This window comes from Pistacia vera, unplaced genomic scaffold (genome assembly GCF_008641045.1).
Source record: "Pistacia vera cultivar Batoury unplaced genomic scaffold, PisVer_v2 Contig602, whole genome shotgun sequence".
In the NCBI taxonomy this organism is placed as follows: domain Eukaryota; kingdom Viridiplantae; phylum Streptophyta; class Magnoliopsida; order Sapindales; family Anacardiaceae; genus Pistacia; species Pistacia vera.
In genome coordinates, this window is record NW_022196449.1 from 129,791 (window position 1) to 156,895 (window position 27,105).

General features: G+C 36.2%; 5 protein-coding genes across 6 annotated transcripts; 1 reads left to right on the forward strand and 4 right to left on the reverse strand.

Annotated features, from left to right (window-relative positions):
• The first annotated feature begins 1,367 nt into the window (after positions 1 to 1,367).
• LOC116110457 (protein STRUBBELIG-RECEPTOR FAMILY 7-like) lies at positions 1,368 to 8,267 on the forward strand. Its single transcript, XM_031396670.1, has 16 exons — positions 1,368 to 1,629; positions 3,081 to 3,207; positions 3,316 to 3,387; positions 3,551 to 3,616; positions 3,724 to 3,795; positions 3,918 to 3,989; positions 4,242 to 4,313; positions 4,402 to 4,467; positions 4,574 to 4,636; positions 4,726 to 5,024; positions 5,966 to 6,249; positions 6,462 to 6,733; positions 7,118 to 7,250; positions 7,445 to 7,581; positions 7,680 to 7,836; positions 7,923 to 8,267. The coding sequence occupies exons 1-16, from the start codon at positions 1,527 to 1,529 to the stop codon at positions 8,073 to 8,075; spliced, it is 2,148 nt and encodes a 715-aa protein (XP_031252530.1). The 5' UTR covers positions 1,368 to 1,526; the 3' UTR covers positions 8,076 to 8,267.
• Positions 8,268 to 10,074: 1,807 nt separating this feature from the next.
• LOC116110458 (26S proteasome regulatory subunit 7) lies at positions 10,075 to 13,898 on the reverse strand. 2 transcript variants are annotated; one of them, XM_031396671.1, is made up of 9 exons: positions 13,744 to 13,898; positions 13,366 to 13,539; positions 12,464 to 12,541; positions 12,089 to 12,150; positions 11,802 to 11,946; positions 11,394 to 11,612; positions 11,112 to 11,293; positions 10,587 to 10,762; positions 10,075 to 10,412 (listed from the first exon to the last, which is right to left on the reverse strand). In XM_031396671.1, the coding sequence occupies exons 1-9, from the start codon at positions 13,828 to 13,830 to the stop codon at positions 10,255 to 10,257; spliced, it is 1,281 nt and encodes a 426-aa protein (XP_031252531.1). In that variant the 5' UTR covers positions 13,831 to 13,898; the 3' UTR covers positions 10,075 to 10,254. The 2 variants fall into 2 exon arrangements, with proteins under 2 accessions (XP_031252531.1, XP_031252532.1); XM_031396672.1 differs by lacking the exon at positions 12,464 to 12,541 and adding an exon at positions 13,190 to 13,267.
• A 1,013-nt stretch (positions 13,899 to 14,911) lies between these two features.
• On the reverse strand, positions 14,912 to 18,478 carry LOC116110460. The gene is made up of 8 exons (XM_031396675.1): positions 18,125 to 18,478; positions 17,983 to 18,047; positions 17,813 to 17,911; positions 17,335 to 17,382; positions 16,739 to 16,808; positions 16,568 to 16,639; positions 15,992 to 16,126; positions 14,912 to 15,253 (listed from the first exon to the last, which is right to left on the reverse strand). The coding sequence occupies exons 1-8, from the start codon at positions 18,311 to 18,313 to the stop codon at positions 15,110 to 15,112; spliced, it is 822 nt and encodes a 273-aa protein (XP_031252535.1). The 5' UTR covers positions 18,314 to 18,478; the 3' UTR covers positions 14,912 to 15,109.
• A 307-nt stretch (positions 18,479 to 18,785) lies between these two features.
• Positions 18,786 to 22,019, reverse strand: LOC116110465 (O-fucosyltransferase 36-like). The gene is made up of 3 exons (XM_031396682.1): positions 20,634 to 22,019; positions 19,645 to 19,894; positions 18,786 to 19,206 (listed from the first exon to the last, which is right to left on the reverse strand). Exons 1-3 carry the CDS (start codon positions 21,896 to 21,898, stop codon positions 19,030 to 19,032), a joined length of 1,692 nt encoding a protein of 563 aa, XP_031252542.1. The 5' UTR covers positions 21,899 to 22,019; the 3' UTR covers positions 18,786 to 19,029.
• Positions 22,020 to 22,321: 302 nt separating this feature from the next.
• On the reverse strand, positions 22,322 to 26,693 carry LOC116110442. The gene is made up of 7 exons (XM_031396653.1): positions 26,490 to 26,693; positions 25,668 to 26,090; positions 25,521 to 25,573; positions 24,814 to 24,851; positions 24,301 to 24,619; positions 23,353 to 23,669; positions 22,322 to 23,151 (listed from the first exon to the last, which is right to left on the reverse strand). The coding sequence occupies exons 1-7, from the start codon at positions 26,500 to 26,502 to the stop codon at positions 22,554 to 22,556; spliced, it is 1,761 nt and encodes a 586-aa protein (XP_031252513.1). The 5' UTR covers positions 26,503 to 26,693; the 3' UTR covers positions 22,322 to 22,553.
• Between the last annotated feature and the right edge of the window lie 412 nt (positions 26,694 to 27,105).

A 27,105-nucleotide genomic window follows, 5' to 3' on the forward strand; every position in this document is an offset into this window, starting at 1 on the left:
GGATTTATTGGGAGATATGACCATATTATTCATAGTTGTTAGTATCCTACGATATGATACGATTCGATACGGGTTGCCAACAATACGTATCAGATAGTGTATCATAAATCTTTCGATACGTTGATATGTATCCTAAGATACGATATGTATCTGTTTGTATCCTTAAAAATATTGATACAACTTTATTAATTTGAGCCAAAGCTCTAAAAAAAATTTTAAGTCGAATTTGGGTCACCCAACCCAATTCACTAAAAACTGCCCAAATTTACCTATTTTTAATAGAGAAAGTGAAAAGGAAGATGTGTTACTCATTTTACATGATAATAATAACACAAATGGAGATATAAATATTGACATTGATCTTAAAAATGATATGAATGGTTGAGAGGAAATGATATAGATTCTTAATTTTGTTATTAATTTTGATTATGTAATATCATAATTTAAAACCAATAATACCATAAAATTTGTTAATTAATCATGGAGATGATATTAATTTTTAGAAATTTTTTATATTTTTTATTTATTTTTTTTTTGTAAAAAGCATATCTTACGATACGATACGCGATGTACGATTCAAAAAATTAAGTTTTTGATATATAATATGATATACGATTTGACAATCACGATATGATTAATTAAATAGGCTTAGAAAAATGATTTAGAATGAGTTTGGTAAAAATTTTGGTAATTGACCATATATCTATTGGAAGGTAATCAATCAACATGTTAAATAATGGTCTAAAATTAGATATGTCCCCACTTAATAAAATAAAGGATTTATTAATTAAATAGGCCCCAAGATAAGGATTCCTTTCCTTGTATTCTAATTTATACAATTATCAACCCCTTAAATTTCTGTTATATGCCGAACCAAACCCAAATCATTAAAGTAAAAATACTGATAAGTTTTCCGACATTGATCGGGGTAAAAATTTGGACGACCCACAAGTTTTGAAAAAATGACAAATTGATCCAAAGTAATCAAGAATGATCTAACTGTCCAAAGAGTAGATGAAAAAGTAAACATCTAGATATACGGAAGCCGAAGTCCCGTGACTCTTTCCGGTAAGTCTGGTGACTGGTAAAAAATTTAATTAATCTCACCATTTAGTCTTCGAAGTAATGAATGATTGAATCTTAAAGTCATGGAATCATCATCAACATCATGAAAGCTACTCTTCTCTTAACCACTCTTTAATATATTCAATCACCAAACACGTCTGATCCTACTGAAAACTACTTGTACTGTTTATATACCACCTTCTTTAAGGAACAAAAGAAAACTTTTATTTTTTTACAGTATATACAGTGGATACACCTACCAAGATGGTATTTTTCCTTTTCTTTATCTGATAAAATATAAATAAAAGCGTAAGCATTCTGTGGCTTTGGATTCTTCTGGCAAATCGTGCCTGCCAGCTTTCACTTGGGTATGGCTAAATAAGTAGAATAATATATCGAATATCAACATTTTAACGACAAAAAAGCTTGGAATCACCATTTCCGTTCAAATCCCAGTCACAATGGTGGAGAAATGGAGAAGAGTTTTGGTGTTTGTATGGTTGATTCTGTGCATTTTGGAATGGAAACCCTCTTGCATCAATGCTGCTACAAATCCCAACGATAGTTAGTTTTTCTTCACCCGTTTCCTACTTTTTTTCTCTTTAGATTTGAAACAAATCTGCATTTCTGTGTAGCTTTTTACCTGCTACTGATTTACATCTCTCTCTCTCTCTCTCTCTCTTTTTGGGTTGGGGGGATGGGAGTTTGGAATGGTCTGGCTTACGGCTTATAGTTGATGCACACATTTTTTAGGCATTTGTACATTTTACTTTTTGTTCAAACTGCTTTAAAAACTTCCAATTTTAGGAAAGTGGGCTCTTTTATTAGATGCAACTGATTTAAGGAACTGAAGCTCTTCATTTTGTTTCGTATTGTACGTTATGCAGTAAGTTTTGGGTTCTGACATTGTTAATTTTCCGGTTAATTATCTTATTACATCTGGTTGTTAAATCCCCTTGAATCACGTAAGCCACTGTACTAGTTTGTTGAAGGGTTAAAAATTTAAGCTTTCCTTTTCGTTATTGTGGGAGATGGGTGTTTGAGAGAGTAAGGATGATCACTATGGGGGTTTTCATTGAAGATATCTATAGATAATCGGTAAGTATTAAGGAGGTGTCCAATCTCTTATATTTTACTTGATAAACAACCGCAAGCAGTGATTGAGGTGCAACATTAATTCTAGGAAGGAAATTTCTCTGTTGGAGTTGCTTTTACCTTTTTTTTCCGAAGAAAAATGCCTCCTTGTTTGCCCAATTCTGCTATCTATCAGATAGGGAAGGCGTAAGTTCCATCCCCCACCCTTCTGAATGCTTATTGAATTTGCACAGGTTTTCTGAGTAATGATGCTAATTATGAAATATGGCACCTAGAGGATTTTGATTTGAAAGCATATTGTGAACGTTTTAGAGAGATTGAGCCTAAAGCCACGACCCAAAGCCTACGATAAAGGACACCAGGGCTTCCGCTTAAAAGATTTTATTAGGAATTCCCTACCATGTAGATGTAGAAAAGAAACTCCTTTGATCCATGAAGCTATATCTTCTACATTTGTATTACATGATGTTGATTCAACTCTAGAAGAAACAGGGATAAGGAGAGAGATTTTGGACTTATGAAAATAGGGACATCCTTTATGGCCTTTTCACATACATAAGTTTTATACAATAAAGAAGAAGGCACTACAGTAATCCATATGAAAGAAGAAAGTAGATAGGAAATACTAAACTTTTCAATGTGATGACCGTAAATGTTTTGCTTAAAAATTTTTCTTCCACTTATTAGAGTAAGTCTCCCACACGATAGAATATTTATCCCGGGAAGGGCAACTTGAATCCTTAGCTTTTATACTTTGACGTCTTTAGAGTCCTAGAAAGCTATTGTACTAGAAGCTATTGTCTACTGCTTTTAATAAAACAGCCATGTGGAAAACTTTCGGACTAGTCTGTTAATTTAATTAAAATGCTTCTAATGGTAAACTATATATTTATCCTATTTATTGCATATTTGGCAAACAGCTTCTGCTTTAAAGACCATGTACAGCAGTTTAAATTCACCTGGTCAGCTCAACCAGTGGGCTGGCGATGATCCATGTGGGCAGTCTTGGAGAGGAGTTACTTGCTCAGGCCAGCGAGTCACAGAAATGTGATTTTCTTCCCCTTTTTTTTTGTTCAAGATTGTGAATTTCAGATGTCATAATCAGTGCTGAATTTGGGTATATATTCTGTTTTTTTTTTTTTTTTTTTTTGTCAGCAAAATATCAGATCTTGGTCTCACTGGACAATGGGGTTGGCAGCTCTCAAGTTTGACCTCGGTAACCAACCTGTAAGATTAATATTCTTCTAGTCTCTCCTTTTTCTTGGTTAACATGCATGGTGAATTCTCATAGGGACCTAGAACTTCAACATTTTAGTTGTCTGTATTGATTCTTATATGTAGATGTAAATATATGATTACTCTGATAATTTGCTTTGATGAAATACTGCAGAGATATGAGCAATAATAATCTTGGAGGTGACATTCCTTATAATATTCCCCAAAACTTGCAGCGATTGTATGTTTCTTACATGCATATTTTTTCTTCCCTGTTTTGATGGTCTTGTTTCTGATTTCTTTTTTCTTTTTTTTAATTATTTACATTAGATGTTCTTTTGTATGCAGAAATCTTGAAAACAATCAATTTACTGGAAGTCTCCCTTACTCCCTTTCCCAAAAGACTTCCCTTAAGTACATGTGAGTGGCTTTGCAGTTTTTGATTATTTAGTATAATTGCTTTGCCACAACTTACATGGTAAAGCATAATCTCTTTTGTTTCAATTTATTTATTCATTAATCTTTGAACTTTTGGGTTGCAGAAATCTAGCTCACAATAACCTTCAGGGTCAACTAAATGACATTTTTGGACAACTTTCTTCTCTCTCTACATTGTGAGATCTTTTTTTTCTCTCTCTTTGTTTCTTTCAAAGAATTTACTTTTAACCATACATTTGGGGTACATGTCCTGCTTTGCCATATTCCTGTAAAAAAAAGTACTTTCAGCAGACCTGAAATCTTTTTTTTTTTTTTTTTTTTTTAATGCTAACTACCTCCTCAGTTAGCTGAACAATAAATTGTTTGAAATACTTCAAATTGGTGTGCTGAATGACCTTGTGACCATATTTTTTTCCTGTATTCTTCAGGGATCTCTCTTCCAATTCTCTGACAGGTAACCTGCCTGAAAGTTTTAGTTCCCTCTCAAGTCTGAGCTCACTGTAAGTGAAGAAGAGGTTATTTTCTGTGTTGTAAATGCATATTTATAGTTTTGATCCCTTCTAATTTATCTTATTCATACTTGTGTAGGTATTTGCAGAACAATCAGTTTACTGGTCCTATTAATGTTCTTGCCAATCTACCGCTTGATAATCTGTGGGTATCCAGTATATCAATGAATAGCAGAAAAGTTATATTTATCCTTTCCTCCCACTTGTCCTGAAATATGGCCATTTGAATTATTTGTGTTTGTGTTTCTTAGGAACATCGCAAATAACCATTTCACAGGCTGGATTCCTGAACAGTTGAAAAACATTAATTTACAGTAAGCATTTGGCAGTGTTATCATTTGTTATGATTGTTGTTTGTCCTTTAAGATTGAAGTTACTTACATCCAAATCATCTTCTTGACAGGAAGGATGGTAACTCATTTAACTCTGGACCAGCCCCTCCACCTCCACCAGGTACACCTCCAGCCAGCAAAAATAGCCCAAAACACAAAGACAGTGGTGATAACAGCTCATCAAATAGCGGTGGTAGCAGCAAATCAGGAATAGGGGGTGGTGGCATAGCAGGGATACTGATTTCCATAATTGTTGTTGGGGCAATAATAGCATTCTTTTTGGTGAAAAGAAGATCCAGGAAGTCATCTTTGGATATAGAAAAGCTTGATAATCAGCCCTTTGCTCCCCTTGCTTCTAATGAAGTACAAGGTAACCATATTTACGCACATCCTCTTGTTTTATGTTTTGCTTTATTTTTAAAAGATCCACATTTTACCTTGAGTCAAGTTTCTCCCTGATGAATTGTTTCCTACCATTTGATGAGTTGACTTTAAATTATTTATTTCTTGAGCAAATTCTTAAGAGTTATATTTTTAGTGATAACAAAGAAGGAATACAAAGAGAGTATTAGACATAGTCACTACAGAATATTAAAAATTATAAAGTAGGCACCATTAAATCATTAATGGAATCGAAAATGTTAAATTCCCCAGAGTTTTGTAGAAGCTCTCTTTGAATACTCATTGGAGGGCTTCTCACCTTTAGAGAGAATTATATGATATCCCTAAATTAGCAAGGGAGTCGGTCATTGAATTAGCTTAACAAAAAATATGAGAATGACAATGTTGCATGTTTCCCAGGAGGTTAAAATAATTCATCCATCTGTTACAAATTGACCGCAGGGAAGCTGACAATCCTTTCTGGAAGCATTGAACAGCCAATGAAGACACATTCTATCTTTTACTGATGCTTGGCTTCATGGTTCAATGCTTATTTGTTGATGTCTTTAAATCCAAGTTATCCATGGTTTTGGGAGATTTGAGATGTTTATATTTCAGGAAACATAGTTCCTTTTTCTTTTTTCTTCTCTTTGATTTCCATTTACAAGGAGTGTTTCACTTTGGATCTTTATTTTTAATATAATTAGTAACAAAATATTTCCAAGACATTCATAAATGAATTACACCTCAACTTAATGGAGTTTGGGATGGTAGTGATAGCAGTGCATTCAGATTTAGTCTAACTTAATATTCTAGGTTATCATGTATATATTTTCTTCTCTGATCTTGCCATGTTCATGTCTATTGTAGCTAATTTTTTTGCCTCCAGGTCCTTGTTTGGCTTTTAATATTTGTTCCATTGTAATGCAGAAATGAAGTCTATACAAACTTCCTCTGCAATCAACACGAAAACCTTTGAAACTTCTGCCTCGATAAATCTGCGACCCCCTCCAATTGATCGTCATAAATCATTTGATGAAGATGATTTTTCAAAGAAGCCCATTGTTGTCAAGAAAGCTATTACAACTCCCACAAATGTGACAGCATATTCAATAGCTGACTTGCAGATGACTACTGGAAGCTTCAATGTCGAAAACCTTCTTGGTGAGGGCACTTTTGGACGTGTTTATCGAGCACAATTTGATGATGGGAAGGTATACTTTTCTTACTTATCAGTTTGGTGAGGGCATTTTATCAGTTTCCCATGTCATTTTAAAGATGGAATACTAACTTTGCTGAATGTTTTGCCACAATATGCTGCATGAATCAATAAGTTGACTTTCTATTTTTATTTGTCTTGTCTCAGTTGATGGCTCAAGTGTATTGAAAATGTTTTAACTTGTTACATCCTTTTAACAATGTTTAGGTTCTTGCTGTGAAGAAAATAGATTCATCTGCTTTTCCCAGTGAAATGTCCGAAGATTTTCCAGAGATTGTCTCAAACATCTCTGAGTTGCATCATCCAAATGTAATGGAGCTGGTGGGTTACTGTTCAGAGTATGGACAGCACCTGCTAATCTATGAGTTCCTTAAAAATGGGTCCCTGCATGACTTCCTGCATCTATCAGATGAAGACAGCAAACCTCTGATATGGAACACCCGTGTTAAGATTGCTCTTGGGACTGCACGTGCATTGGAGTAAGTTGAACAATAATTGTTTTTCCTTTTGAAAAAGCTGAAACTGGAAGAGAACTATTTCTTATCTTTTACCATAGGATTCCAATTTAGTCCCTTCTATTTTAATAATTTCCCTGATAAAAGTCTTATCAATTAGTTCATTGTAGACCTAATAACTGCTGAGGGTAGATCAGTATATTGCAAGAAACTGTTATATTTATAGCTTGTGACTCCCCAAAGTCTATTCCATATCTTTTACTAGAATTAGTTGCTGGAAGTTAGAAACTGCTCTGTGGGATTTAGATTGATAGTCCATCTCCCAGATCAATCAGATCTTCACAAATATTGTTTTTGTCTCTGCTGTTTGTGATTGAACCGCCTCGAACTCAAGAAGGGATTTTTCAGGTACCTGCATGAAGTTTGCTCCCCATCAATTGTCCACAAAAATATTAAGTCAGCCAATATATTACTGGACACCGAGCTCAATCCTCACCTTTCAGACTCTGGCATGGGCAGCTTTATGCCTAATGCAGATCAGGTGAATTTTCCCCCTTCATCATGTGCTTGTATGCTAGTTGGTCTTTGCATTATGCTACTTTTTCACTACTTAATAGAAAATAGCTAATCTCACCGGCTATATAATTGAGTTGACCGTAATTTTGAATTTTGTATTGTGTCTTTAATTTCAACTCTGCTGATGCCAAAACTTTTGGTTCCTTTGTTTGTATGCAGTTGTTGAACAATAATGCAGGTGCTGGATACGGTGCACCTGAGGTTGCCATGTCTGGTCAATATACCATAAAAAGTGATGTCTATAGTTTTGGGGTTGTCATGTTGGAGCTTCTTACTGGACGTAAACCATTTGACAGGTAAAGTAATTACATGCAAAAGATGTGGCAGTCGCCTTATTTAGTACAATTTTTCCATCTTTTTAGCTAATAGTTATTACGTGTACTAAATTTGGCAGTTCAAGGCCAAGATCTGAGCAATCTTTGGTTCGATGGGCAACACCTCAGCTGCATGACATTGATGCACTTGCTAAAATGGTCGATCCAGCTCTCAAAGGGCTCTATCCAGTCAAATCTCTCTCCCGGTTTGCAGATGTCATTGCTCTTTGTGTCCAGGTAATGCATAAGTATTTAGGTTTATTACTGCATCAGCTACTTATTGAAACAAGGTTCTGATCCTTTGATACACTCATGTGCAACAGCCGGAGCCAGAATTTAGACCCCCAATGTCAGAAGTGGTACAAGCATTGGTTCGGTTAGTTCAGCGAGCTAACATGAGCAGAAGAACAATTGGAAATGAGCAAGGAGGATCCCAGCGAGGCGACAATCAAGATACACAGGATTACATGTCTTAGATAATTTTGCTCTGTTATGCTATGGTTCTTATTTACATTTACTGTGGAACATAATCCTACTTCTCTTAGTTAGTCCTTTTGCTGCTGTGCCATATGATACCCAGTTGTTTCCATGTGTTAATAATATGTTACATGATTGAACAACTTCTACTTCTGACTCTGCTCAATACTCAATAATTGCACCTTCATTCATTCTTTCCCCTTGCTATGTTTACTTTTGCCTCTCATTATTATTATATTTGAAATAGCTTGAATCACTCGAATATAGGATGGATTTATCAATTAATTAAGATTGAGCACACTCCCTATATAAAAAAACAATAATAATAAATACCATTTGATGGTGCTTCTTTATTTCTGTTACAATTTTTTACCCTTTGGTAGTGTTTCTTTTGAGACTTTCTAATAATCCTACCGAGTGTTTTTAATAATTTAGAGATTTTTTTTTTTTTAATTTTAAGAAATATATAATATTCTTTAATAATTATAGATATGTTTAATATTTAATGATCACGTAAAGAAAATAATCCTTACTTCCCTGTAATTGCTTGTGATGATATTTATTGCATTGTTTTAAAACCCGGACCAGAGGGCAAACCGTTTTGCTGTTCGGGTCACGGTTCAATCGGTCCAACCGGTTGGACCGATGACGTCAGCAATATTTTATTTTTAAAAAATTATATATTAACCCCTTAAATTTCAATATATTACAAAAATTCTCCTAAAAAGTTTAATTGGTCCCTAAAATTTTTATTTATTCTAAAAATGCCCCAATAAAATTACCAATTAATCTTTAAACTTTGATATATCTTCAAATAACCCCTATAAAATTACAAAATAACCCTCATAATTTTAAAATATTTCAAAAACCGCCGTGAGACCTAAACCGGACCGGAGAAGCTACTGGTTCCTGATCCAACCGGTCCGACCGGTCGATTCGGTCCGGTTTTTAAAACAGAGATTTATTGGGCCGGTTCTCTCTAATTGTAAGTTGCAACATGAGCCACTTATCTTCAGGGGGGGAACCAAAAAGATCAAGGGATAAAAGGGCTGTCAAACGAGTCGAGCCACAGCTTAGGCTCAGCGAAAGCTCATGCTCGACTTGGCTTTAGCCGAGTCAAGTCTATTCACGAGCTGCTCACTTAACAACTTGAGTTGAGTTCGAGTTGCAGCCGACTTGGCTCGAGAGGCTCGCGAGCTTTGAGCGGCTCTTGAGGGTGTATAGGCCATTTTAGAAAGTACCGGGGTATATGTTCGTTATCATGACTTTTTAATCCCTAAAATATAACACATAACGTAATAAATAAATACGATTTCAAATTGAAACCCCTAAATTGAAGTTAAATAACGAGAGGACGTGAGAAGTAAGAACCTTAGAACATGGAATCCCTAAATCCCCAATCTCCCATCTCTCTCTGACACATAGCAAATCTCAACGCTGACCGCTTCATCTCGTCGTCCCCTTCGCTGAAGACGACGACTTTCTCTCCAATCTTGACAATTCATGATTCTAGAGTCACCACGAGGCCACGAGTACGGGTGTAATCTATTTGCGCTTTTGTGGCTTTAGCCTATGACTTCTTTAAAGATATATTTTCTAAATCTCCGATCTCTCTCTGATTGGTTAAAATTTGTTTTTGTTTTGATTAATTGTTGTTTGGGTTATTGTGTTGTTGGATATTGTTTTCGCTCTCTTTTGCCTTTCTCCGTTGATGTGTATTTTTAATGAAATTTGGTGGTGTAATGAATTTTTGCTTGGGTTACTATGTTGTTGGGTAAATGAAATTTGCCTTTCACTTTTGTTCTCTGTTGAGCCGGCTCGAGCTCGAACATATATAAAAGTTTTCAAGCCTCAGCTCGAGCCTGCTTCCTCAAGCTACCAAGCTTGACCTCAAACTCGGTCCTGTACAACATGAGTCAGGCTCAATTAGCCAAAAACTCGGCTTATCTCGTTTACAGACCTAGAAATCATAAATGCTCATATAAGTAAACTCCAATGGAAAAGAGTCAAGGTAAAAGTAACTAAATACAGTTCCAATAAATTGTAAATCCGGACAATTATGAGAAAAATACAAAATGTTCCTTAAGCAGAAAGGATGTAGCACAAGCACAAGTTTAGACAACAGATATTGAAATGGATGAAACAGGAAGCAGACGGTCTAGAATGTGAGCCGCAGAATCAATTGTAGACCATGTATTTCGGGGTTGCACTGAACTTTTGGTATCCCTTAATAACCTTATTCACTGCATCAAGGAAGTCTTTCTCTGTCACTGTTTTCCTTCTCGCCCTGATGGCGTACATACCAGCTTCTGTGCATACACTCCTTATATCAGCTCCTAAGAAAGAATACCAATTGACCAAATGAGAAACACAAACATACATCAACAGGAGCCGTGTGGAATATATTATATCTCAATGACATCAATAAAACGCACATAACATAAATCCCTTTCGCAACATAACTATACTATTAGAAAAGTGAGAAAATTCCCCAAAGACAGATTACTTACCAGTTGAATTTGGGCAAAGCCGAGCCAAGAGTTCAAATCGGATATCTCTTTCACAGTTCATTGTTCGTGTATGGATCTTAAATATCTGTGCTCGGCTCTCCAAGTCAGGAAGGCCAAACTCAACCTTACGATCTAACCGTCCTGGTCGTAACAATGCAGGATCAAGAGTGTCAGGCCTGAAAAAGAGAACATCAAGCCCATTGTAAGCAAAGCATTATGGAAAGCAACAGATACTGGTGCTAGTTAAAATAACAAATTTATGATGCTCAATTTAAAATTCTTCACTAATTATGCAGACTTGAAGGAGGAGCAACCCATCTGCTGCCCTCCAAACTGCAAAACCCCACTAAAGAATACATGCATGTACACACAAATAAAGGAAAGCAAAAGAAAGTATATGACTCCACGTATACAACAAAGGTATGCACATTCATGGAGGGGGTTAAAACAAGGCTGATAAGGATATATAGGCGCTCTGAAACTACTCACAAAACAAGTATCATATGCAAGTTTAGCAAAATTAACCTGTTTGTCGCCATTAGGACTTTGATATTTCCACGAGCATCAAACCCATCAAGTTGATTCACAATTTCAAGCATTGTACGCTGGACCTCATTATCACCGCCAACACCATCATCAAAACGTGCACCTCCTATAGCATCAACTTCATCGAAAAACACAATACAAGCCTTTTTTGAACGTGCCATCTGCAAGGGACAACATAGTAGTCAGGTAACAAGCAAAAGGAATCATAGATAACTTCAAGGCCTTCAGACACTATTTAAATGTAATGGAGCAGCTTCTAACCTGAAACAACTCACGAACCATTCGAGCTCCCTCACCAACATATTTCTGAACAAGCTCACTTCCAATAACACGGATGAAACATGCATCAGTTCTATTAGCCACAGCTCTGGCTAGAAGTGTTTTACCTGTACCAGGAGGGCCATAGCAGAGAACACCCTTTGGGGGATCAATACCAAGTTTCACAAATTTCTCAGGATGAAGCATGGGTAGCTCAACAACCTAGACAAAACCAAACTCACTGTTATAAGCACCATGTGCAACAGTTATATCTAACTTATCTCTGAATACAACTCCAAATTCATTCTATATTTTTAATGTTGGCCATATAATTTATATTCATTCAATGTTCTAACCAAAAAAAAAAAAAGGATAAAGGTAATAAACAAGATTAAAAAACACAAAACTAACTTCTCGCATCTTTTCAATTTGCTCCTTGCAACCCCCGACATCATTATATGTCACATCCGGCTTCTCCTCCACTGTCATCATGGTCACACTTGGATCAATTTTTGGAGGCAAGGGAATTTGAATCTGATATTTATTCCGATCAACCCTGCAATGACAGAATACTGGTCAAATTAACAAGAGATATATAGTCAATGAGTAAAAGAGTACAAGTACCTCGAAATGTGCATCAACATAAAGTAGAGTAAGAAGGAAGTCTAGAGCTATTCATTGATAAGTTGGAAACTTACCCCACACGCATGCCTTCTTCGATATCAGTAGGAGAAACTTTGTCGCCAAGCCCAACAACAAACTGCAGCCAAATTAGTAAAAGTTATTAGGCCCAACATGCACATATATGACATTATGACAAATAAAAATCAAATAAATTCATACTCAAATTTGATTCAAGATGAAACAGCACCAAAATATACTTACACTATGTAAAAATTCATTTAAAAAAAAAAAAAAAGAAAAGAGTTACTGAATTCAGCAAAGTTACATTCTTCAACGGAAAAAGGTAAAAACAAAAGTAAACATAGAACAAAAACTACACAATCTGGACAAACACATATGGTATTCAGTATAACAAGACAGAAAAAGAATCCGCAAAAGCTAAAATATACCTTAGCAATTTGCTTAACATTAATAACATATTTGGCATCCTCAGAGTTAGGATTGATTATCTTGGTGCACCTTGCCACCTAGTCAAAAAGATGGCAAAAAGAAGGAGCTTTAAGACTTCAGAAACACAAGAAAGAGGGAAATGAAATTAGTGAAATATAATATACAAATTAACAACCTGAAGAGGTTGCTCCTCCTGCATCATCTGCTTATCAGAAACAAGATCCCACTGGCTGGGTGCAGCTAAGCCAGTGTCAGACTCCTTGATACCACATAAGTCGTTCACCTTCTTAGCCATATCCTTGATTTCTTTCTCAACTTTCTTAATGCTATTCGAGTAAGGTCCTAAACCCTACATTAAACAACAAAACGCAAAACGCAAAACAAAATTCATATAAAATTTCCCAAATTTCTCAACTATCCTGTGCTATCACTACTCGAGATATCAACATATTAAGACCGATACGGTCTACTACCTAACGAAATAAAGCAAGACAACCAGATCCACCAAATGAGTTAAAAGAAAATTAGGGTTATAGAAAGAAAGAGTGCATACATAGGTTTTGAGAAGAGCNAAAAGAGTTACTGAATTCAGCAAAGTTACATTCTTCAACGGAAAAAGGTAAAAACAAAAGTAAACATAGAACAAAAACTACACAATCTGGACAAACACATATGGTATTCAGTATAACAAGACAGAAAAAGAATCCGCAAAAGCTAAAATATACCTTAGCAATTTGCTTAACATTAATAACATATTTGGCATCCTCAGAGTTAGGATTGATTATCTTGGTGCACCTTGCCACCTAGTCAAAAAGATGGCAAAAAGAAGGAGCTTTAAGACTTCAGAAACACAAGAAAGAGGGAAATGAAATTAGTGAAATATAATATACAAATTAACAACCTGAAGAGGTTGCTCCTCCTGCATCATCTGCTTATCAGAAACAAGATCCCACTGGCTGGGTGCAGCTAAGCCAGTGTCAGACTCCTTGATACCACATAAGTCGTTCACCTTCTTAGCCATATCCTTGATTTCTTTCTCAACTTTCTTAATGCTATTCGAGTAAGGTCCTAAACCCTACATTAAACAACAAAACGCAAAACGCAAAACAAAATTCATATAAAATTTCCCAAATTTCTCAACTATCCTGTGCTATCACTACTCGAGATATCAACATATTAAGACCGATACGGTCTACTACCTAACGAAATAAAGCAAGACAACCAGATCCACCAAATGAGTTAAAAGAAAATTAGGGTTATAGAAAGAAGGAGTGCATACATAGGTTTTGAGAAGAGCGATGTCGTCCTCATCAAGAGGTCTAGGGTTCTTCTCGTCCTTGATCTCATCTTCGGGTTCCGGTGCCATGATTTTTCAGATTGCTTGGGAGTTGAGTCACCAAAGCTTCCTTTTAGCGAGAAGAGAAATTTAAGTCCTGCTTCTTAAATTTTCCATTTAATAAGCAGAAAGAAGAAAGAGACTACGTGGACCGACTTTCGAGCTTGGGCTTGGACTTTGATTTGGGCTTGGGCTTAGTCTTAGTCTTGGGCTTGGCAATTAAAGGAAACTACTAATTCTAATTAATATCCTAATTACTTATGTTTAAATTATTGTTGTTTTATTCCATTAAAGCAAAGTTATACATATTTACACTATCCTCAACAGGCATGGCAATGGGGCAAGGTGGGGCAGGGATTTCATTCACCGTCCCCATACCCACCCTCAAAATCACTTCGCACCCCCACCCTGTCCCCATTGCAAGGATGACAAGAATTTTGCATCCTCGCCCCATGGGGAATGTTGGAGGTCCGTCCTCGCCCGTTAATTTTACCTTTGGTTAAAGTTTGGCCGAATCGGAGAGATCAAATCAATGTCAGCGAATGGCAATATGAAGTCAGCTAAGGGCGAATGGCATTGGCAACAAGTTTAAGACTTAAGGGTTAGGGTTTATTTTTGTTCAATTGTTTAGGTTGTGAGAAATTGGAAAAATATGGGGTTTATATAAGAAGAATAATTGTGTAATTAGGTAAAATATATAGGAGTATTAATGAAAAGTATATATATATTAACGGGGCGAGGCGGGGTGGTGGAAGGGCAACCTCTACCCCCTCCCAATCCCTGGGGCTAGGGATTAAAACTCCTCCCGTCCCCGCCCCTATCCCCGAAAAAATCGAAGAATCCCCACCCCATACAGGACAAGTCAGGACGGAGCCCCAAAATTTTGGGGCCCATTGCCATGCCTAATCCTCAATTCGCTCTAATCATTTAGACTATCCAAGGACGGGTCACGTTGAATATCTATTTGCCTAGTTTTAGTATTGATCCCTCTCTTTCTTTTGTTAATTTATATTTATTCACATAAACCTCCATTAACTTGGTCTATAGATTGAATAATTAATTTCATTGCCGCAAGGGAGAACTGAGAAGTAATGACTTCAGCTACAGAAGTGTCTATATAATATAAGGAGAAGAAAAGAAAAATAAAAAAAAAAATTCTTCCAAAATATCCCAAAATGACACTATCTTATGCAACCAATCTCCAATGATGCATAAATTGGCGAAAGCCAGAGAGAATGAATTGGTATTAGTTTCATGGAAATCTGACCCAGTTATGTTACACTTGGATGGCAAAACAAAACATTGTCAACTACATTGAATCCCTGTACTTAAGAACATCAATTGTTTGCAACTTATAGATCTTGCAGATTTCTGAAATCACACATTTACTCAGGCCATCGTCTTTGACTGCGCAACGAACAAGCTCATCAAGTTCTGAGGATGGCTTCAACACCTATTTAGACAGACGGAAATAGATTAGAAATGCAGAAAGAAGCCATTTCACATTCAGTATCTACTTCAATGAGAAATATATGCCACACAAAAATATAAACTACTTCAATGCTATATCCATTTTCATCTTCCAAACTAACAAATTATCAAAGAAAGAAGCTGAATGGAGATCACTACATATCGAAAAGTTTTAACAAAGTCGGCAATTTCAAAAACGCAGAATTGACAAACTCTAAACTCAATCCCTTGAAATGGATAGAACATGGTCCCGCATAAGCATATGGAGTATGCAAAATATACTACATCTTTTGTTTTAAGGTTATACAGGGGATATAACTCTACCAAAAATAGATTCCCAAAATACAGATTTAAATGAAGAAAACTACCACATATTTTCTTTTTGCCTAATCTATTCCCCCTATGATTCTCAGCTTGACTGAAGAGATTCAAAAAAACAATAAAAGGAAGATAAGCATTAGTATAGTTCATTTGTGCCCATGAGCCTGTTGAACAAAAATATTTCAAGACTCTAGAAAACTCATAGTCTGCTCCAAGTAAGAAAAAAAAAATCTTTTGACAAAATGCATAGTTAAGTTTAAAACTTAAAAACTCATACAATCCCAATAAATAGTCAACCTTTACCAGAGTGCTTATTAAGATCAACATGAGTCATGACATAACAATTAAAAATATGTGATAATGATACCCATTAGTGGCAGATGATCACAGCAGAACTTACCCATGAAGAAGCAAGCAATTTGTTTGTTTCATTCTCAGATTTGTTACCCTCATCTTCACTTGCCTTCGTATTAGAAACAACCAAGTTCTGAGACTTTGAATGATCCGAGACTAATAGGAGCAGCTTCTCACTTCCCTACAGTAACAAAGTAACTATGTATGAGAGAAGAATAGATGACAAAATGGGATTCATGAGGAGTAATAAGAAACAGGGAGGACAAAAATTAACTTCAGTGTGAAATAAAAAAAAAAAAGGCTCTTGGAGTAGCCTACATGCAACTATATTACCTGTTACAGAAACACTAGGAAACATGGGAAAGAGCATGAGAACAAACCACATCCAACGTTTCAATAAAGGCTTGCCCTAATTAGTGTTAGTAGCTGAAGAAAAATGTGATGCAGGACCCAAATAAAAAGTGTTGTTATGGGTTAAAGTTTTACTAAGAATGACCTGTTCTCTTAGAGGTTTACGTAAGTTTTTTTTTTTTTTACATGTTAGCATTTAAAAATATCACAGTCTGACTATAAACTTTTGCAAATGATCCAAAATTCATTATATGATGAATGTCAGGCACACCTGCAGAGCACGCCAATGAGAGTAGGTGCGAAATAAGATCCAAAAGAATGGGATGTTAGGCAGAGGCAAAACCTATAAAGAGAGAGAACAAGTGAGAAAGTGTCACAAAGCACATTTGACAAAGAATATACACTACAAAAATGCACAAAATTCTGAAACTAACATACTTACAGAAAATGCAAATGTCAATGGAAGCAAAGAAACTGAACCATACAAGTAATTCTTGTGAATGATGGTTCCCCTGATAATCAGATACATTACAGAAACAGTACACTTTTAAAAATCTGATACAATCTCAATAAATATTAAATGCAACTTTAAGCTCAGCTTTAAGAAAAGAAAAAAGTAAGAATAAAAGACAATCATAACACTAACAACAATAAAGAATCAATCAGCTACTGTCTATAGGTTTCCAGCTAAAAGAAACCTTAGCTAAATTTTTCTATAGCTTAAAAACTACTATGTCTATCATTATCATTCATTGCACATATGGCCAAAGGTGTTCGTGGAAAATAATAGCAAGAAAGACATCAGTAATCTCTGGCTATGAATTGAAGTCATTTCCTTCCAAAAGATATAACAACTTATAGGAAAAGATCAACAGTTGAGTAATGATCCATTAGCCAAATAGATGTACATTTACACGGTTCACAAACAAAGATTCCACTGAGACATTTCAGGCATCTGATGCCTCAGAGGATGATAAATTTGTAACACCTTCTCAACTTCAATTAATATTCCAAATAAACAATGAGAGAAACCATTACCTCCTGGCAATATGACGTAACCTTCGACGCACCAGCCGTGCATTTAAGCTGCAATGTTGTGGAAATTTAATATAACGACACCAAAATAAACTTAGAAGCAATTGGAATGCTGATTATAAATCGTTCTATGCATGTATCCCTTCTTAGAGTGAAGTGCCATGTGCAAGATATGCCATTATCACTAGAATAGAAATCTTTCCTAAAGCTAGAAAGAGTCTATCACATGCATCAGCTGAACACTTTCTCAAATGACTGAATAGAGAAATAAAGAACATGTATTGGGCATAAAAAACTTGAATACAACAAATGTAGGTTGAATGTGAAAATATTGTAAGTTCCATAGTCGAATAACAAATTCAATTCTTTTCTGTATACATATATTTTATAAACTATCAAACTGCTATTTCGTTTGATTACTGCAGCTAAAGAAAATAAACAGTTATACATATTAAGGTGAGTTAAAGAGAGGAGAAAGAACCTTGAAGGGTAATTAACTTCAAGATTAGAAACCTCCTTGGATATGGATTTCAAGAATATCTCAGACGGCTTAACCCGTGCCAACAGCTTCAATCCCAACCTACACCAACAAAAAATCAGATATAAACCACCATCCAATAAAAAAGATAAGAATAAAACTGTGAAATATACCCATGAATCTTGTTCTTTAAAGACCCTTGAGGAGCCGTCTCCAGACCCACCCACGCTCTATTCATCTATAAAAAAAGAAACACAGATGAGATGAGATGAGCATTTGAATAAAAGAAAGAAAAGAAGAATGGTAGATGGAAACCTTGAGAGAAATGAAATCGGTGAGGAGTTCAAGATGGTTGGAGTTTTTGGAAGAAGAGACGCGGTGCCATAGTTGTTTGAAAGTGGAGGGAGTGAGAGAGGAAGCGGGTTCAGATACGAGAGGGTCAATGGATCTGCTAAAGCACCAGTTCCTGCCTTTTACTGGGAACACAACCAATCTCGCTCTCATCACTCCGTATATTCTAACTTCAACAAATACAAAAGAAAACTCCCTTCTTTATATAAACCAACCAACCAAGTCAATTCAGAGGCTGAAACGTCGGGCTGCTACTACTAGTCCACTACTACTACAACAGCACTGTTTAGCCTCTTTATATTAGTGGCGAGTTATGTGGATTTTCACTGACCATTTGCCGCCTCTGCACAACCCACCTTCCCTCATACGACGTGTCTTTTATGTCACGAACCTGCCTGGGACAAGTCGTTTGTATAATTAAGGCATGAAAGGTTATATTAAGCTACCAATTTCTGAATCAGAATCTGCTGATTGTATACGCATTTATGATGTTAATGTTTATACTATCATCCACTACTACAACTCTGCAACTTGAACGATTCTTTGATTTACAGAAGATTGCTTATTGATGAAATTATTTTAGGAATCTAAAATGGAAACCAGCAAAATAGTCTGTAGCGTTTAATTGGAGGTTTAAAGATTATTAATATGAACTCTTTACAAATGAAAAACAGAACAGGCATTGTAAACGATATTATGATACAATGAAGGCATGAAAGATTGAACAAAATTTCAGATTACAAAATGCTATTATTATACACTACTACATCACTACAATATTTTTCGACAAATTTCTGCGCCAAACGAACAAAGATCTTGATTCCCAGAATATAACAATGTGTCAATGTCTGTATCTTCTTCAATCTTCATTATTCATCTTCAGCAATGAAGTTTGGATCTTCTCCTTGGCAGAGGTATTCATCACACACTGATGCTGATCCCCAACCCTTCCGCAGCCGCAAGATATCCTCAGTGAAGGTAGACCCAGGAGCTCCAATAAAGACACTAGATAAACCACAGATTGTCTTATCCAACATAGCTTCCACCTTCAATACAAAAATCCAATAAAGATATGTAAACAAATTATAATATCAATTATTTATATGATTAAACATTAAAAAAAAAAAAAAAAAAAAAAAAGCATATTATTTTGAATGTATTGGTAAATTTTTCATTGAGTACTGCCCCCATATTGAAGATCGCTCAAACCAAAACTGGGAAAAGCAGTACCCTAGCTTGATAATTAACTCTCCAAGAGGTTTGATCAGAAACCTAAAAGACCCAGATGTCATTGAAATTAAGGACGATTGGGGAAGGGCATCACTGCAAAGCTCATTCTCACATCAAGAACAACCCTTTCCAAAGAATGTGCACATATACATAAAAATTAAGAGGGCAAACTCATGAAGAAAAATTCAGACCAGAAAGAATCCTCTCGGACAAACCCTCATATATAGAGAAAAAGAGTGGTAGTATAATTTCACCTGTGCGTCACCCTCAAGATGATGTCTATACAGCAAAGAATCCCATTTTTCAGCTGAATTACGTGCAGGCCGCTTAACAAGTGGTATAGTCTTCCCATTCACCACAACTAGTGACTGCAGCAAACTAGTTTCACTTTCTGCCGCATCTGTTGAAAGGTATATAACCGGTGCATTGGCCCTTTCAACAATCCGAGTGATACAATCTGCAGCTTGAGGAATGGAGTAAAAGCAACTTGGCTTTTTAGCATTGCTGTCAAAATAAGTAACTCTAGTTAGAGAAACAACAACTTCAAAGACTTCTCAGCATGGGCAGACAAATACAAGAAAATACAAAAGTGCTAAACAAAGATGCATTTGCTCGTGAGCCAAAAAGCAATTACCCAATTAATAAAATGCACATTAACTGGACTAGGAAAAAGGAAAATTTACCACCTTAAATAAGAACTCACAAGAAAATACAGAAGTGCTAAACAAAGATGCATTTGTTCGTGGGCCACAAAGCAAGTACCCAATTAATAAAATGCACATTAACTGGAATCGGAAAAAAGAAAATTTACCACCTTAAATAACAACTCATTCGATAATTTCATAGAAACACATTATTGAAAATGTTTCCATTGAAAGAAAGACATACACACAACAATTCCATCTACAACAAACTGGTAATAGCATCATCTATTTAAGAAAAGGACTTATCTTTAATACCATGAGTGCAACTGAGAATGAACACATTCAGGAGCATTAGATTTGGATAAATTATATAAACCTTTTCTTCCACACATTCTATCCATGCAATTACAAACAATTACATGTCTCATATAAAAAACATCAAGTTTTAGGTCACACCAGGTCATCCAACCTCTATTTGTGCATAAACAATGTAATTAATAGTTCACACGATTTGATAGATTAAATTTACATGATTCTAATACAATAATCAGAGACTTATACTTGCAAATCAGTTTTGGCGAGAAAGTAGAAAAGCATACCAGAACTTCAAAAATCCATGACGACGAAAATGAAGAGCGATGAAATTACTCCCCAAGAAGGTCTGAACAAAGCGCTGGGCAGTAAGCAAAATAAGCCTACTGGGTTCAACCAAGGTCTTACACTTGTGAGCAATGGGGCCACCTGGTTGCATAACCCAATCTCTCTCAACATCCGCATAAAACACATCCCCAATGGCAATCACATCATCATCAGCCTTAAACTTTGCCTTAATATCCTGAATTGTCTTTTTACTCGGCTTCTTGGTATCCTCCTTCCAAGGAGTCTCAATCTTGCCTATAGTAAGTTCTAACTGTTTCAACTTCTTCATATGCTCATCATCAATATAACAAGGCCGTGGTGAAGAGAAATAACAAATAAATTTCTCAATGTGGAGATGATTTGTTCTCGATTCCTCAAACTCTTCAAATGACGCCACTACTTTTCTACCCACACAATTATTTATATGCTCGATATCTAAAACTCTACTGTACTGATAATCAACCCTAAAACTGGGCATCACCAAAATACGACCTAACACAGCCGCAAAAAACATATGCTTTTCTAAGCAAATCAAATGGTTCGACATTTGGCCCGACAAACAAATCGCGAACAAGTACTTATCCGACTTTGGCTTCCATTCAATGGTTCTTTTATTCGCAACCCACGAATCGTTCTTTCTACAGCTATTGAAACCAAAAAGCGGGTTCCAAGCATCATCGTTTTGAGAAAAGTTTGAAACTTTATGAGGAGATAAAAGAACTTGCTGGATCTGTTTGTTCAACGAAATCTGATCGAGAACAATCGATTTAGCGTCTTGAAAGAATGGATTAGAATTATTATTACTATTAGAATTATTAATATTAAAAAATGATTGGTTCCATATCGAGACGAGCTGAGATTGTTGCTGTTTAAGTAAAGACAAGGCGCGTAGCTCAGACTCGCGCATGGAGTCGGTGATGGAATCGAGTCTGAATTTAGCGATACTCGCGGGGAAGAGACTCCGGAGATCGACGGAGAAGTAAAGGATGAGGATGAGGAGAGGGAGGAAAATAGCAAAGAGGTACCTTTTATTAACATTGCTGAAATTAAAACCGGCACGACGTCGGCTAGAGGGGGCTGAGTCGTCAATGTGCAATGTAGAATGTGGGTGGTCAAACTCATCATGGACAATGGTGTGGAGTTGTTGTTGATGGTTGTGCTTGGTGTCGTTTTGATGAATCAAACTCTCGCGATCCTCGTCTTCGTCAGATGAATCCCGGTCCATTTTGGATTGCGCTATGATTGTTTGTGAAGAGAAGGAACGGTATTTGTAACGGTTTAGTTTTAGTTGCTCAGTCTCTATGCGGTGGTTAAGAGGAAGAAGAGAGATCTGAAGGAGGGAGAAGTTGTTAGTGAGTAAAGAATATCAGTCGGTGAGGAGAAAACGACCCGTTACCGTCCAGCCCAACCCATTCGGCCCAACCCGATTCTACTGTTTATCACCCACCTGGACCAAATAAACCATATAGATCTCTATTCAACAGTGTTTACTGGATTATCGCCCCATAACAAGGTCAAACTCTAATATTCAACCAATAATAATGTTATGTGATCAACAATCAAGAATGGCCATTAACATGCGGGATGTAAGAAATGTTACCACAGATATCCGATATTAAGTTTATAAGAGTTTGTAAAGCAACATCATTTAATAAATTAATCTTTCAGGCAATTGACAATCGTCTCGTACGACCTTAAAACTAAGCTAATATTGAATGGTGAAATGAAGTAACACATACTACATAGGCTTACAAGCACTAATAATGGTGCATGTATAATAGTATTATTCACCAAAAGCTCTATAAATATTACATTAACAAAAAAGGCAAGATTGTTGAGTTAAAACATCTGCAATCAACAACTATCTTCAGAGATTGAGATTATGCTCCTTCTGTCACTTCAACAAGCCTCCCACGAACCCATTTTTTAGTTACACTCTCTGGTTTACTAGCGGTTTCCTCTTCCATACTGTGAACCCTTGCTCCATTTGGTTGAGGATTCTTTTCAAATTTGGCGTTTCCGTTTGGTTCCAAATGGCCAAGTTGCTTTGCTGAATCTGGCTTTCTTATTAGGCTCTCCAAATTCAGTGTCTGCAAACTATATCCGTTGGAGTTTCTAGGAAGAAGTTCCTCCCCGTTCAGTTTATCTGGCATTGTGAAGCTACCAAAGTCAAAAGCCTCATCTTTACTTGGTAGCGGTTGAGTTCCATTTACTTTTATATGTTCTGCTTGGCTCAACACTCCCTTTTGTGTCTCTATTTCCTCTTTGACTTCGCTAACCACTTCAGCTGAATCAACAGAAGAATATCCACCATTTTCATTGTTGGATGTGACCTGCCCCATTTCTATGGATTCAATTGATTGAACTGCTTCAGCTATTAGCTTTCTGGTTTCCATGAGGGAAGCTTTAGCAATAGGGCTCTTCATGGCAGCAACCTCAAGGGCTTTTGCAGCCTTCTCTGCTTCAGCAATTAATAATCTGCAAAATTTCATATAACATTAGCATAGATTTCTAGGGTGGTGACACTGCATTATGCAAGTCAGGAACACCTGCCAAATTAAGTTAGTTTAAACTTTGTGAAGCAACATCAGACCATCAAGTAAGTTCATTTTCAATTTCTCTTCATAATCTGCGTCCCATATAATCCAAAACCACAGAGAACTGCATGAATAAACTAACCTTGCTTGTTCAACGGCTTCAATTTTCTTCGATTCTGCAGCTGCTCTTTGTGCTCTGATGTTCTTTATCATCTCCAGCTTGGAACTCGCAGAAGGATCCTTATACAAGGATGTATTACCTCTCTTCACTCTCAACCTCTCAATTCGGCTTGGAGGCTCCATCATGAGAGAAATATCTATATCAATATCTTTTTTCTTTGTGGAGTTTCGTCTTCTAGATTGCCCATCGCCACTTGGCTTTCTCCTAGGTTTTCTTTCAGCTCCAGTTGGGATGCCATGATATTTCGCTATCCCAGAGCAAACCCGTTCCCGGTACGTCTAGGGGAGAAAGAAAGTAAATTATCAGAAGAGATAAAAACTAAAAACACATGTTACCAGCCTTCAGTTAACATACTCAGCTGATTTGTATCAGTGTGAGCTAACAAAGTAGACGTGACAAAGGAAGCAAATTCCTTGTCAAGTTCAAGGCAGACTATAAGAGTATAAATCATACTTACCATGTTCAAACCTACCCAAATATATTTTATTTTGCAAGAAACAAGAAAATCGGTTATATAAGAAGAATGATTTGCAAGGAAGGGAATATATTGTTTTCACCATCTATTCCAGATTAGACAATGTTGGACAAGTAAAATTTTAGCTTCATTTTGGCAGTTTAAAAAAGAATTCATGTTCAGAGCCAACTTCGATTTGAATAGGAATATGTGCCCAAAGCCAGTTTTTGCAGATAAGACTAGGTCTGACTAGAGTGAGGTTCCTTCCCATTTTTTCAAAATTATTCAACAGCATATAATCCTTTATTAAGGGTTTCTTCAACTGTATTCACACTTTGTTATTATGTTCCTTGAACTCAAAAGATGTGCTTATGGTACATGAGTACAGACACTGTTTTAATTTGCCTTGCCAATTAAGAAAATATGTCATGCAAGCACTGCAAAATGTTAATTACCGGATCAGTCCATTTGGCAGCAATTGCTTCTGCGATTTTCTTTCTTTGATCGGGGGACTTTGGAGCTCTCTTGCTACCGTTTGGCCTAGGCATAGATTTCCTTTGTTCAACACTCTCCAACCACTCCTGCTTAAGCTGTTCATCCAATATCTTATAAGAATTCCATTCCAACTCTTCCTCACCCGCAAGACCCCTTCTAGAAGCTTCTGCAATCAAGTTTTGCCACTCAAAATAGCAATGTTCCTGCACCATCAACTTCTCTCGGCGCTTTTCCCACCCCATACGTACACCAACCCCAATTTTTTTCCTAGTCTCTGCACTGCAAATGATTTGGAAGGGGGCAAAAGCATTTGTTCAGAGGTATGAAGATAAAGTGAAAATCAAAGTTCAAAATCTCACAGCTTCAATAGCATTCTTTGGAATCCCAAGTAGAAGTCAATATTGGACAATATAGAACTCCCAATGCTAATCGTAAACAGAAATCTTATCAAGGTAAAATAGCTTGGTACCCACCTCTGAGCATGTCCAAGATTAGCTAACTTCATTTTGACCTGCGTTGCGAAATTATGTTGTCAGAACAAACAATTGTAAATGCAATTGAAATTGTGATTTCACTTAATCATGCAAACAATTGAAATTGTGACTACACTTAATCATGCAAAAAGGAAACCTTTCTTTTACCTCATCATATACATTATCCATCAGCTACACCATTATTAAATAACACTGTTGTTTTATTCTTTGAAATGCTAAAGGATACCATGTCTAAACAGTCCATCAAAGACACGAGAAAAATAACTAGATACAAAGTCCCGGCTACAACATTAATCAATATGTTGAGACCTTGAAACAACTCCAAGAATTAGTTTCTACAGCCAGATTATGGACATCTGAAACTGCCCATTCCAAAGCTGCGATGATTTAAATGGACATGATATTTTAATAGGAAAAAATACAGTCATTTAATTTCTGATATTTGGCAGCAGTAATTGCAATGTGTAAGTACTGATCATCTGGACTACAAATAATTTGGATTGTGTTTGGGGCAGGCCATACATCACTACTGTCTCAAAGTGATAACCTAGGTTTCTCATAATTAATCAAATGGGATCATCTCAAAATTATGGTCCAAACATTGAATAGTGGTGTGATTGGTTTCCTGCTAAGCATTTGAAGGGCATACCAAATGATAACATAAAATTATTCTTACATGACATCACCTTTGGATCCTGCATTGCAAGCCTTGTTCTCTCTCTGATCCGTTGAAGGGTTTCTGAACATGAATCAAAGATACACAGTGAATGTTACACAAAAATATTGAGAAAGTTGACAAATTGGCACATAAAATGTCATGAGTATGTTATTACCGGCACTGTGTTTCCTTCCTTTGTTCCACGGTGTGTTCCCTTTATTTGCTTTAGAAATTCTCATCCGTCTCAACCGTTCTCTCTCATCCAATTCAGTAGAGTCTCCATTAGATGACTGAAGCTGAGTTGTTGATGGACTTGAATCCACACCCAGCATTGTATTCTTTTGTCCATCTTCTTTATGAACCAAACACTCAGGTTCAAGGGTAGCAACAGCAGTGATCAGGAGTTTACCTCCTCGAGTCTCAAGGTGTCCGAAGCTATAATTTGTCTTTTTAGGGAATTGGAATGATTTCGATGCAAAGCACAGTCTCTTTTCATCTCCAGATATAAATTTACTTGACAAAAGTTTAGCATGAGTAAGGGTTTGAGCCCTTGGTGGACCCAGATGATTTTGCAAACAAGGCTGACAAGTAGCAATATCTGTTAACAAGTTACAGAGGAGCTAATTAAGGCCAAGGGCTTAACAGTAACAAGCTAATTATTTTGGTAATGACTCCTAGGAAAGTACAAAGCAACGAATAACCCACAACCGTAAACACATAAACTCATGAACCAAAGCTACATAGACGAACCAAAATGAAAAATTTGGCGAATACTGGAGAACAGGCATATAACTTTCCACTATAAATGAAACAAGAAAAAAAAAAATTAAAAAAGGAACTGTAAGCTGCAAGTTCTTAAATTTACTGAATATTATGCTTAAAACTCACAAGGAATGAGGTTGTAAATTTATCTTGTTAATTGAAATGAAAATTGAACGCAAAGATTAGAACAAGTATGAAGAAAGAAATAAAGAAGAATGAAGAATGAAGAGAGTACCTAATAAAGGCATGGATAGGAGCTCATTCAGAATCCAAAGCAAAAGGGTCACTGAGTTTCACTGAAACAACATGAATAATATGGATAAGTGTACTAAGAGGAGGAGAAAGTGAGTAACTGAAGCGTAGTAGTGTGGTAGTAGAGAAGAGAGGAATTCAGAGTCAGAAAAATTCTGAGAGGGAGAGAGCCACATAAACCACAAACCGATACTCTCTGTAATATCTGCAGAACATGGATAATGAATCAAAGCCCATGTACCTCTTCACTCCATTTTCTAAAGCCTGGCCCAACTATTCCCTAATTGTTGGTGGGCTGAGCTTCATAATCTCTTCGAAAGAGACAAATCAGCTACTTGCTTGCAGCCGATCTCTCTTATTTATTTATTAATTATTAACCATTTAGATTTTGGGCGAGCTTAAAACTTAAAACCAGTGAAATTGTTTAAAATGATTGTATGAAGAAAGTATTTTTGGAAGGCAGTAGTCCACCTTTGAATAAGGCATTTAGATGTTATGCAATAAATGTATATTTCTTTTTGGTCAAATGGAGTTAATATGAGAGAAGAAAATTATATGAATATAGGCCTGAAGAGACAAATGTGAGAAATTAAGAAGGG

Bases quoted from the DNA above. Each gene is read 5' to 3' on its own strand.
- LOC116110465 (XM_031396682.1), bottom strand. From the start codon at position 21,898: ATGGACCGGGATTCATCTGACGAAGACGAGGATCGCGAGAGTTTGATT. The intron at 19,895-20,633 runs GTATGCTTTTCT...TTATTTTGACAG, and splicing joins CATGGATTTTTGAAGTTCTG to CAATGCTAAAAAGCCAAGTT. The intron at 19,207-19,644 runs GTGAAATTATAC...TTTGTATTGAAG, and splicing joins ATCTTGAGGGTGACGCACAG to GTGGAAGCTATGTTGGATAA.
- LOC116110458 (XM_031396671.1), bottom strand. From the start codon at position 13,830: ATGGCACCGGAACCCGAAGATGAGATCAAGGACGAGAAGAACCCTAGA. The intron at 12,151-12,463 runs GTATATTTTAGC...ATTTGGCTGCAG, and splicing joins ATGTTAAGCAAATTGCTAAG to TTTGTTGTTGGGCTTGGCGA. The intron at 11,947-12,088 runs GTAAGTTTCCAA...CTGTCATTGCAG, and splicing joins GAAGAAGGCATGCGTGTGGG to GGTTGATCGGAATAAATATC.
- LOC116110460 (XM_031396675.1), bottom strand. From the start codon at position 18,313: ATGAGAGCGAGATTGGTTGTGTTCCCAGTAAAAGGCAGGAACTGGTGC. The intron at 17,383-17,812 runs GTTCTTTCTCCT...ACAACATTGCAG, and splicing joins GAAGTTAATTACCCTTCAAG to CTTAAATGCACGGCTGGTGC. The intron at 16,127-16,567 runs GTGTGCCTGACA...TTGTTACTGTAG, and splicing joins CTCATTGGCGTGCTCTGCAG to GGAAGTGAGAAGCTGCTCCT.
- LOC116110442 (XM_031396653.1), bottom strand. The intron at 24,852-25,520 runs GTGATGTCATGT...TTCGCAACGCAG, and splicing joins TTGCAATGCAGGATCCAAAG to GTCAAAATGAAGTTAGCTAA. The intron at 23,670-24,300 runs GTAATTAACATT...TTTCTCCCCTAG, and splicing joins CTGCCAAATGGACTGATCCG to ACGTACCGGGAACGGGTTTG.
- LOC116110457 (XM_031396670.1), top strand. From the start codon at position 1,527: ATGGTGGAGAAATGGAGAAGAGTTTTGGTGTTTGTATGGTTGATTCTG. The intron at 3,208-3,315 runs GTGATTTTCTTC...TTTTTTTGTCAG, and splicing joins GGCCAGCGAGTCACAGAAAT to CAAAATATCAGATCTTGGTC. The intron at 7,582-7,679 runs GTAAAGTAATTA...TAAATTTGGCAG, and splicing joins GGACGTAAACCATTTGACAG to TTCAAGGCCAAGATCTGAGC.